Raw genomic sequence first — 10950 nt, forward strand, 5'->3', positions numbered from 1 at the left:
GTTTGTCTTTTGTTTATTATAATTTTTTGCTGTATTGTTGGTTACTGTGTTATTTCTGTTTCAAAAGCCAGCAATAAATAACACTTTAATATCTAAAGAGTGTTCATGTGATTTTATACATTAGTAATGTTGGGAAGTGAATAAATGCATAATAATCGTCATAATCGTAAAACCGTGATTATTCCTCAGACAATAATCGTACCAACAAAATCTATAATCGTTGCATCCCTACTTCACACACAAACGAAACTTACTAGAGAAGCGTGAAGTGGGACATAATATACCTCTGTAAATAAATACAATTTAAATTCACGTCTCGCACACTTAAATGCCCTTTGTATGGAACATATACACTCCCTTCAAAAAGGAATAATGGAGGAATATCCGGCAATGTCCACTTCGCAGGGCACTTACAGTCAAATATAACAAACGTATGAAACAATAAGAGAAACATACAAAATGTGCAGAGCGGGGGACTGGAATTGAGAACCGCTGTTCTAGACATGCCGAAGATTTGATTATATATAAAAACTCTGCAGCAGCACTTCTTCGTCGTCGTCTCGTCTGAAGCACTCACTCAACCAAGCGTTCTAACCACAACCTCGCCCCTCCCCACCCCCCAACCATTCGAATTTCTGTAGGCGGGAATTATTTGTAATGATATTCTAATGAGCCGCTTTGTGATATCAAACAAACGCTGTAGTCCAAACGAGCCGTTCATTGTAGTTCTTGAAAAGGGATTTTAAAAAAACTAAATATCTCTCTTTGGGATGGACTTTGAGGTTTGTAACTTTCTAGATCTTTTTAATGGCCAAACATACACACTACACACTGACTAAAATTAAAAAAGTGAAAAAGCATAATAGGACCCCTTTAAAAAAAACACATTTTCCCACATAAAATATCAATTTTAGTATTAATATATGTCAAAAATGTAATACATTTTTGACTAACTGTAAGGTTGAATCAACTGTACGGGTACCTGAAAGTCAGTGTTCATCCTGTTTCCTGCTGCGTCTGATAGGAGAGGAAGTTTCCAAAGTTTATTTCCAAAGACATGGAGCTGATGTACGTGGAGGAGCTCAGGTCATCCGTTAACCTGCTGATGGCTAACCTGGAGAGCCAGCCTGTGGCCAAAGACTTCAAGCCCAAAATCAAGCCCAAACTCACACCCATGAACAGCTTCCTGGATATCGGCGATGAGAACGACTTGCCTCTCTCCAAATCTGACGTAGTGCTGACGTTTTCTCTGGAGGTAGATATTTAGAAAGATGCCATCTTTGCACAAAGCATTTGAATGGTTGAATAAAAAAAACATAATTCAGATTTTCAAAATTACATTTGATTTTAAAATAGATTAGTCAGTGGGCTGTTTAAACAGCTAGTTGTCAAAAAGCACTTCCACAAAAATAAGAAATCTAAATTGTCGCTCTTTGGATGCTTTTCAAATGTCATGGGAAGTCTAATCATGTGGTCTTGTGCCTTTTGCTCAGATTGTGATCATTGAGGTGCAGGGGCTGAAATCCGTTGCTCCTAACCGGATCGTGTACTGCACCATGGAGGTGGAGGGAGGAGAGAAGCTCCAGACGGATCAAGCCGAGGCCTCCAGACCACAGTGAGTATAGTGATCACAACGATACGAATAAGAGCCCTTAACATGATATATACTGGTGTTATATACACACACTACCGTTCAAAAAGGTTGGGGCCTGTAAGATTTGATTTAATAATACTTTTATTCAGCAAGGACACATTAAATTGATCAAATGTGACAGAATAGACTTTTATAATGTTACAATCAAATTCTATTTCAAATAAATGCGGTTCTTGTGAACTTTCCATTCATCAAAGAATTATGAAAGAAAAAAATTAATATTATGGTTTTCACAAAAAGACTGGAGTAATGATGCTGAAAATTCAACTTCACAGAAATAAATAACATTTGACACTATATTCATATAGAAAATTAGTCATTTCAAATTGTAATCATATTTCATAATATATGGTTTTTGTACTATATTTTTGGTCAAGTAAATGTCTTTAAAAAAAATAATAAATAAAAAAATCTTACCAACCTGAGTTTCAAAACTTCTAACTTTTTAAATTAAGGTAAACTGGAAGGTAAGGTTAGCAAATCCAAAGGTCAATCCTCAAACAGGGTCATGCAAGGTCAAAAAAAGAGTCAAAAATCCAATATCATATCCAGTATTATACCATAAATGAAAAATAAAGGTCAAAAACAAGACTACATGAAGATGGACAGCTTTATATCTCATAGTGGCATAGTTGTGGCATTATTTCTGATAATTGTATTTTTAAATCTTGTAAATGTCACAATGTGAGATGTATTTCTTTATTTCTTATTTTATTTATGAACTTTATTTCACCATTAACTGTTTTATTTTTGCTCTGAAGTGGAAAAAGGTTGAAACCACACATTAGAGTCTGGTAAAGGCTCTCCCTGGTGAACTTGTTTAATAGATGACATCTTTATATAGAATATTTTATTCTACAAAATGTTCCTACATTTCTTAAAAATAGCATATATGTGAATGTCACTGTAGGTTAACAGCATGTTCAGTTATGTTTTTAATTAAAAGCATTTCCTATACAGTAATATTTTTTATTTAGATATGTACGCAACGTGCCAATCTCTTTAACCTTTTTAAGGTCACTACTCTATTTTAATCTGTTGGGAACAACTCACACTTGCTTTTTATCTTCAGAACTTGAGCATGAATTTGCTCTTATCTCATCAGCTCCCCATTAGCGTAGTGACTTGTTTTGACACTGCAGACACATTGAAAATATGCCAGCTGCGCAGCTCTGAAGTGCAAATGTGGCTGAACCCAGAATGACACTCTATACAGTGGGTACGGAAAGTATTCAGACCCCCTTAAATTTTTCACTCTTTGTGATATTGCAGCCATTTGCTAAAATCATTTCACGGAAAAATGTGAAGCGGTCATCATTGGCTGCAGTGTGTTTTGTAATGTTAAATGAATCTCTGGGTCTCTTTGAGTCCATAGCATATCTGCACTAATGATGCATCTGACCTGAACTGACTAGCATGTCAAAGTTATAATATTTATTAAGTAGACAGTGAGCTTGGAAATGTAATAATTGGAATCGCAGTCATCTAGAATCGCATTTGTGGAGGTTTTCTGCATGTGTTGATTAGGAATGTGTCTCGTGCTCCCTACTTAACTATGGATGCAGTCACGTTAGAGAAATTTCAGCAAAGATGCAAACCAAAAAACATTTCCGCTAGTGGATATAGTTGATGTTTACTGTTTAAAGGGGTCATATGATGCTTTTTTAAAGATCATTATTTTGTTTATTTGGTGTAACCGAATATGCTGACATGCTTTAATGTTTTTTTGAAATAAACATTATTTTTCAAATACTGTACATTATTGTAGGTCCTATATGTGACCCCTTTAAGGTGCATTCTGGGAATTAGTAGGAAACAAATAATTCTGACCATTGGACAGCCCTAGAAATTGTTGACTCCCTCGCCAGTGTACTAACTAACAAGGAGCTGAATGAGACACAACCTAGAAGAAACTGGATTGTATATGATTTGTAACATTGTTTACCTGAGCGTGGATTAGTTATTCCAGTCAACACATAGACAATTAATACTTCTCACTCACATTTTTGGATTTCATTGTATTGGTTTTAGTTGATTAGGTCAGTGTTTCCCAGTGTTTTTTAGTCGCGGCACCCTTTGGAAATTTTAACAAACTTGTGGCACCCTACAAAATTAATTTTGTCACAATATTTGAATTTCTAACTTCGATGTGATCATTAACACGCGTAGAGTGGATAATACGCAGAGCGTCACACCACGTGAAAGTGAAACCTGAGCGGTGAACTAATTTTCTAATTTTTTCATCTCTAATTATTGGTGACTTCAGAAATGGATATTATATAATAGATGCTTTTTTAAACATTTTAGCAATTTAAAAATAATAAAAAAGGATTTTTTACACTGCACTCCTGCTCTCGACAGATGGCACCCCAGGGTGCTGCGGCACCGCGGGTGGGAAACACTGGATTAGGTTTTATATTTGTTGTTTGTGGAGTAGTTGTGAAGTTATGGGATATTTATAGAAGCAGTTGTTTTCAATAGCTGCACTTTGATTGCTGACTTGAACTGATTGCTCCTTTGACCAGGTAAATGCAGGATTCCGTCTCTTTTTCTCTGAGAGCTCCTAAATCAATCTTGCCTCCAACAGTTTCAGTACAGGCACCTTGTGGACTGGATTGTTTTTGTGAAAGTTACAGTATGATTTCATTGTACACAAACAGATGATAGTACTCAAAGATCAGGGACAATTTGCTTCCTCCTGTTATGGCCTCTGTAATACATTTCTTAAAGGGGTCCTATTATGCTTTTTCACTTTTTAAATTTTAGTCAGTGTGTATGTTTGGGCATAAAAAAGATCTAGAAAGTTACAAATCTCAAAGTTCACTCCAAAGGGAGATATTTCGTTTTGAAAAAATCCCTTTTCAATAACTACAACGAACGGCTCGTTTGGACTACAGCGTTTGTTAATAAATTAAATAAAAAATAATGCGTTTTTCGAACCACCAAGCATGAGAGCATGTTCTAGTACACCCCCAAAACAAAATCAAGACTTTGTAAAAGAGCATAATTGGACCCCTTTAACTACAACCTTGCATGGTATTGGCAACTTTGTATTGTGTAAGGATGCCAATTGTTGTGGGTTTTTTCCCTCTTCTATTACATTTCTAAGACAGCTATTATTCCCATTTCTCTCCAGCAGACACTCGAGATTGAAATGTCACTTGTAATCTCGTCAAGGTGAATCAGTGGCATGTGAGATGGTTTCAGTGTGTTTATTGTGCCGTCACCTGCTGGAAATCATGTGGTGCAATCCGATAATGCTCTCATTTGACCTCACAGTATGATGTTAATTAGCACAGAGGAACCAGATCTTGCGGATCCCAAGATTCGTGCATGTGACCATTTTTGTTAAAGCGGCCTATCATGGAAAACATACTGAAAAATTTCTCAAAATTGTGTAAAATACATTTTTAATCATGTAAAACTAAATTGCAATATTGACTAAAATTATAAAGGAGGTAAAATATCATTTATTTATTATTTAAATTTTTTTTTTTATATGACCACTTCTTCGATGTAATGAGTATGGCAAGTGAAAGCTCCTATCGAATATATGTCAGACATATGTGATTGCGTTATGTTAGAATTAAATTAAAATTACGCTTTAATCTGGCCAGTGATGTCATTTCCTGGAAATGTGGTTACAGAGAAGGCAGCAAAGCATTATAGTAAGGCGTTAGCCATTTTTTATAAGTCTTTTATTGGCTTTGTGCACATTACCTGCAAATGAAAGCATAATGAAACCCATTTTCTTTTCTTTTTTAAATACTTGGAATGCTGCTTCGTTTTTCCTTGCAGAAGTACTCTTAGATGAAATAAAATAATTCCCAAATAATGTCAGTGCCTGGTTCTGTCGACATGAACATGTTGCAAACAAATATGAGTAAATTTAGAAAATCCTTTTAAATGTGAATAAGGTATTGCATCATTGAACTGATTTTTATTAGATGCTAAGCTCTGTTGTTTTGTTGCCTTGGTAACAGTTTGCTTAATAAATAGTCCTCCCTACTTGTTTTGGGGGGTTCGGACAGCCTCTAGGTGGTGAGAAGTCAGTTTTATCCCAGTAACATCCACAGACCTCCCAAAATATACATCCACTGGTGAAGCTCCCCAAGGCAGCTTTGGGCTCTAGACAATGTCAGTCAGAGTGAAGACTGAAGGATCTTTTCTGGCTGTGTCACTGGCAACAGCTGTAGCTGAAATTCAGTGTTGGGTAGGGTTGCACCAGCCGTTCATAAGTAAGTTGTTTAATTGGGACGTGAAGTTCACACCTAGGGGCTTAGTAGCTACTAGCTTGTTTGTTACTAACTCTGTACTTAATTTGGTTGCACTGTTAGTTCTTAAGGCAGAGTGTAACATGAAGGTTGTAACCTCTCCATAAATATCTTCAATACCCTCAATGATGTTGTTGTGTGCCTCATGTAACTAATGGTAAAAATAAGTTTCCATTGAAATATAATACTTGGCAAATCATGAAAAAATTTAATCTGTATTTTTATATGTAAGTGACATTCAGAAACCCCATTTTAAATGATTAAGGCGCAATAAAAAAGCAGCAAAAAAGAAAACAAAAGAAATGGCATTTATTTATTAGGATTGATGTTATTTGGCATGCACAACACAGAGCGATGCACACAAGAGGTGTGCTGTTTAGATCGGGTTTGTGTTGAAGATCCGCAAGTCATTTGTTCACATAATGTTCTCTCTCTTGAAATGTAAACAAGTGTAAATGTCAACATTATCATATGTCTAAAGTTTGTCAGGTGAAACATGAGCTTATTGATGCAATTCAGTCAATCTGCTGTTTTATTCAATTTATTCCGATGCTCGTGGTCTGAGGCTTCTGTTAACATTTATATGTTTTTTGTTTATATTTAGAGTTGTTCAACTAAGTTTAAAGTGTTATGAAACCCCTGTTTCAGCACTGGTCTTTCACACTTTAGAATTGAAAAAGACTCCAGAAACAGGCATGCAAAGCTGTGGAAAAGTGGGAGTGTAGAGGGTGGGAAGAGGGGACAAAACAACCAATGAAACACAGACCTACAACACACATTATACAGACAAATGAATATTAAAATATGAGCAGAAAACGAGAGAAAATAAACAACAACGGAGATAGGGGCCAACTTGATGTATTTTAAAAATATAATAATAATGACAACGAACTCTCAAGAAATCTTATCATTAGAGACTACTAACAACTCTCATGAACAAATCAAATAGAAATGTTTTGATTAATTATTTAAAAATGAGCAAATCAGCAGAGATATTGGTCTGTATGAAAAATGAAGAAGGAACATTTAAAAGTTGTAATATTTTCACATTTACCAGTACTAAAGTGTCTTAACAAATGACACGCATCACTTCTTTGGATTTTCGGTCTATATCATTGTTTGCTGTGTATCACAATAATTTGTTGTGTCATCGCGTTCATGATCTGACACACCGCTGTATCAGTGCCCTTATTTACGCATATTTCATTTGAAGACGACATGATACGTACGCATACACGGTGCTGGTTCATGTTTGGAGCACAAGAGAAGATGAAATATGTTCACGGTCATGTTTACAGTGGTGAACTGACAGCGCGGAAGCTCTTTCATGAGATTTTATTTTCTCTGCTGTAATACGACCTCATGCATAATACAGCACAGTGATTGGATCATAAGAATACGTTCTCATGAATAATACTGAGAAAAGCTCTGAAAACTGATGACGTAGATTCAGAGTCATTCTGCTGATTTGAGTTGATAGATTTAATAGAAAATTGCATAGAGTATGATGGTCACGGACTCTGATTTTTTTTTTTTAGCTTCAGACGATAATTCAATACAGTCAGAGGATATCAAACATGTTTGATATTTTGAGCCGATTTGCCACACGTGTCCTAGCAACAAGATGCACGTTTGTGCGTGACTTTGTTGTGATCGGAACAACTTGAAAGTCTGGTAGTGTGTGATCCTCATTCATTTAGTGTATGATGGACAGTTTTACCTCTGTGACTCATCAGCATCGTAAATCCTCGAAAGTTTTTCATGTTTGTATTTATTTTTAAATGTATGTACATTTATAACACTATTCTTTATATTATATCACCTTTGCATCAAATTACAAAAAAACAGTTAACGCTAATACGAGGGTGTTTCTAATGCAGCGTCTATGGGAGGGACGGTAAATTTGACATTGTTCTCTCTTCTGACTGCCGTTATCAGTCTCTCTCAATTTTTTCCTTTTATTGAAAGTCACAAAAACACTATCGTAAAAGTTTTTCTTTTGCTATTTGAGCAAATGGAAATGCAAAAAATATATTTGTGGTACTCTCCCATTCACTGCTCTTCAAGTTAACCCAACTATGACGACTTCTGCAGCTGAGAAACCCGGAAATGTGAAAAAGGTCCATTATGCTTATCATGCAGTTTGTAGCTGTATGTGAATGTAAATTATCTGCAAAGTTGTAAAGCCGAAAGTGCACAATAAATAAAGTTATTGTCTCCTACAGTGGGTACGGAAAGTATTCAGACCCCCTTACATTTTTCACTCTGTTAAATTGCAGCCATTTGCTAAAATCATTTAAGTTAATTTTTTTTCCTCAATGTACACACAGCACCCCATATCGACAGAAAAACACAGAATTGTTGACATTTTTGCAGATTTATTAAAAAAGAAAAACTGAAATATCACATGGTCCTAAGTATTCAGACCCTTTGCTCAGTATTTAGTAGAAGCACCCTTTTGATCTAATACAGCCATGAGTCTTTTTGGGAAAGATGCAACAAGTTTTTCACACCTGGACTTGGGGATCCTCTGCCATTCCTCCTTGCAGAGCCTCTCCAGTTCTGTCAGGTTGGATAGTAAACGTTGGTGGACAGCCATTTTTAGGTCTATCCAGAGATGCTCAATTGGGTTTAAGTCAGAGCTCTGGCTGGGCCATTCAAGAACAGTCACAGAGTTGTTGTGAAGCCACTCCTTCATTATTTTAGCTGTGTGCTTAGGGTCATTGTCTTGTTGGAAGATAAACCTTCGGCCCAGTCTGAGGTCCTGAGCACTCTGGAGAAAGTTTTCGTCCAGGATAACCCTGTACTTGGCCGCATTCATCTTTCCCTCAATTCCAACCGTTCTATGTTGGCCGGCCGCAAACAACTTGACCCGCCCTCAAACACTGTAGCTTTTTCGTGTGGTAAACATCATGTGAAGACACTGTGTCCTACGCTGTGAAAGTAAATTCATTTTATTTTCACTTCCAAAGGATTAGGCTGCAAAGAATCAGTAGTTAAAATTATTTTTTTTCCACTGTACCACAGCATGTACATCCCCAATCTTTTTCTTGTGGGGAGTTCAATGCGGTAAACACAAAACACTTGCTCTTGAAAGATAGTAAGAAATGGTAAGAAAGTCCTGCTTTGTTTGCGGTTTGTAGTTCCGCAGTCCTGATTTTGGTTTCTCTTTTTGAATAACGAATATAGACTATTGCCACCTGCTGCTATAGACCGGTATTTCCTCTCATGCAGGTGTAAAACGTGTTTTGCCTCTAGTCTTTGCAGTGTGTTCAAGCGTGAATTTTTAGCCCAGGCACATGCGAGGTGACAACACAGTCGGCTTTCGTCACCACTAGTTCTTCATTGTCAGTTTGGTGTGTCGACCTCAAGGGATCAAGGTTTGGCTGGTTACCATGAGTCCCCCTGCTGGTAGATCCTGTAACTATGGCTGCAAAGAGCATCTTTCTCCATTGATGTCTTGTATTCTGACTAAAGCCCATTGAGATGAATGGAAATGCTATCGGATCTTCAGATATTGCACACCTCCTTAGTAACATCATAAGGCTGATGGACACCTAGCCAGGATTCACACAGAGGCTCAGACACCAAAGAAGGTATAACCAGACAGTGATTCAGCATTGTGATTCAGTGTTTGTTGTAGACACAGTCTAGACTAGCTGTTAAAAGATGTGCGAGTGTGTCTGTGTGCTGAATCGGGATTAAGGAATTTATTGATTAAATCGATTCAAGAGATTCATTGGTTCCAGCTTTTGTTCTGCTGAAGCATGTACCTTTTTCATCAGTTTGTACAGATCTCATATGTTATCAGCTCAACCAAGTGTACATACTGTACAGTTACCTCGTTTTAGTGCTTATACTATAGAGGAAACATGCTTGGCTTGCCATATGACATTCAAAACACAGTCTGGGGGGTTTATTGCTTTAGAAAGCAGAAGAACTGAATTAGATGTGGTAGCCGACTCCTACAGTCAATTTGCCACAAGCAACTGTTGGCCCGCTTGAGAGAGAGAGAGTTAATTTGATTATGTTGCTGTGTTTACTCAGCTCTCTCTCTCTCTCTATATATATATATATATAAATATATATCATAATTATAAAAAATTTTTTTGTAGTGATCCTATCTCAGAAACTCACACGTAGACGTACACTGACAGACTGATATGCAAGCATGCTATACATAAAATCGACTCAGTCATGCTTTACCAACTTCCCTGACAGACTTGCTTTTAGAGTCAATATTTGTTTTTAAGTCATGTTTTTAGAGTCAAGCCATGTTTTAAAGTTTTGTTTTTGGAGTCAGAATTTGTTTTTTTTGACTCAAGTTGTGTTTTTACATCTTTTTTGGGTGGAGGGGAGTAAAAAATGTGTTGTTTTTTTTGTCTTGCTTTTGGAGTCAGAGTTGAGTTTTAAGCCTTGTTTTTGAAGTCAGGTCATGTTTTAGTTTTGCTTTTGTATTCAATTCTTGTTTTTTTTGTGTTTTTTTTTAGTCAGAATATGTTTTTATGTCCTTGAAGTGCTTTTAGAGTCAAGTCATGTTTTAAAGGCTTGTTTTTGAAGCCAAGCTGCATTTTAGCTCATGCTTTTAGAGTGAAGTCTTTCTTTTGAAGTCAAAATGGTTTTTTTATGTCTTTTGTCTTGAAGTCAAGTCAAGTTTTAAGTCTTGTGTTTGTAGTCATGTCTTGTTTTTTTGGAGTGAAATTTTTTTTTTTGGTCTTGTTTTTGGAGTCAAGTCATGTTTTATTGGCTTGTTTTTGAACCAAAACTGAATTCTTGTTTGGAGTCAAAATTTGTTTTTATGTTTTACTTTTGGAACCTTTTTTTTTTTTTTTTTGAGTCATATACTGTAGCTTTTGTTTAATTTTCTTGCTTTAAGAGTAAGGCTTCAAACTTCAGCCCACCCCTCAAGTAGTTACATAGGCTATAGATTAATTTTGAGACCGAAATATAAATATAAAACAAGACGTTTTGTTCGTTTAATTTGAGCTTTATAAATAGTGTTTAATAATTCTTAAAAAAAAA

At 36.1% G+C, this 10950-nt stretch overlaps 1 protein-coding gene across 1 annotated transcript in view; it reads left to right on the top strand.

Moving 5' to 3' along the window:
* Positions 1 to 945: 945 nt before the first annotated feature.
* LOC107575757 (calcium-dependent secretion activator 2-like) overlaps positions 946 to 10950 on the top strand; it is a 100040-nt gene continuing 90035 nt past the window's right edge. Inside the window, exons 1-2 of the mRNA XM_016262093.1 lie at positions 946 to 1255; positions 1494 to 1615. Of these exons, the coding sequence (XP_016117579.1) occupies positions 1058 to 1255; positions 1494 to 1615 (320 nt within the window). The 5' untranslated portion in view covers positions 946 to 1057. The remainder of the gene's footprint in view (positions 1256 to 1493; positions 1616 to 10950) is intronic.

The sequence above is a fragment of the Sinocyclocheilus grahami genome, unplaced genomic scaffold (genome assembly GCF_001515645.1).
Source record: "Sinocyclocheilus grahami isolate Dianchi unplaced genomic scaffold, SAMN03320097.WGS_v1.1 scaffold31.1, whole genome shotgun sequence".
Lineage (NCBI taxonomy): Eukaryota > Metazoa > Chordata > Actinopteri > Cypriniformes > Cyprinidae > Sinocyclocheilus > Sinocyclocheilus grahami.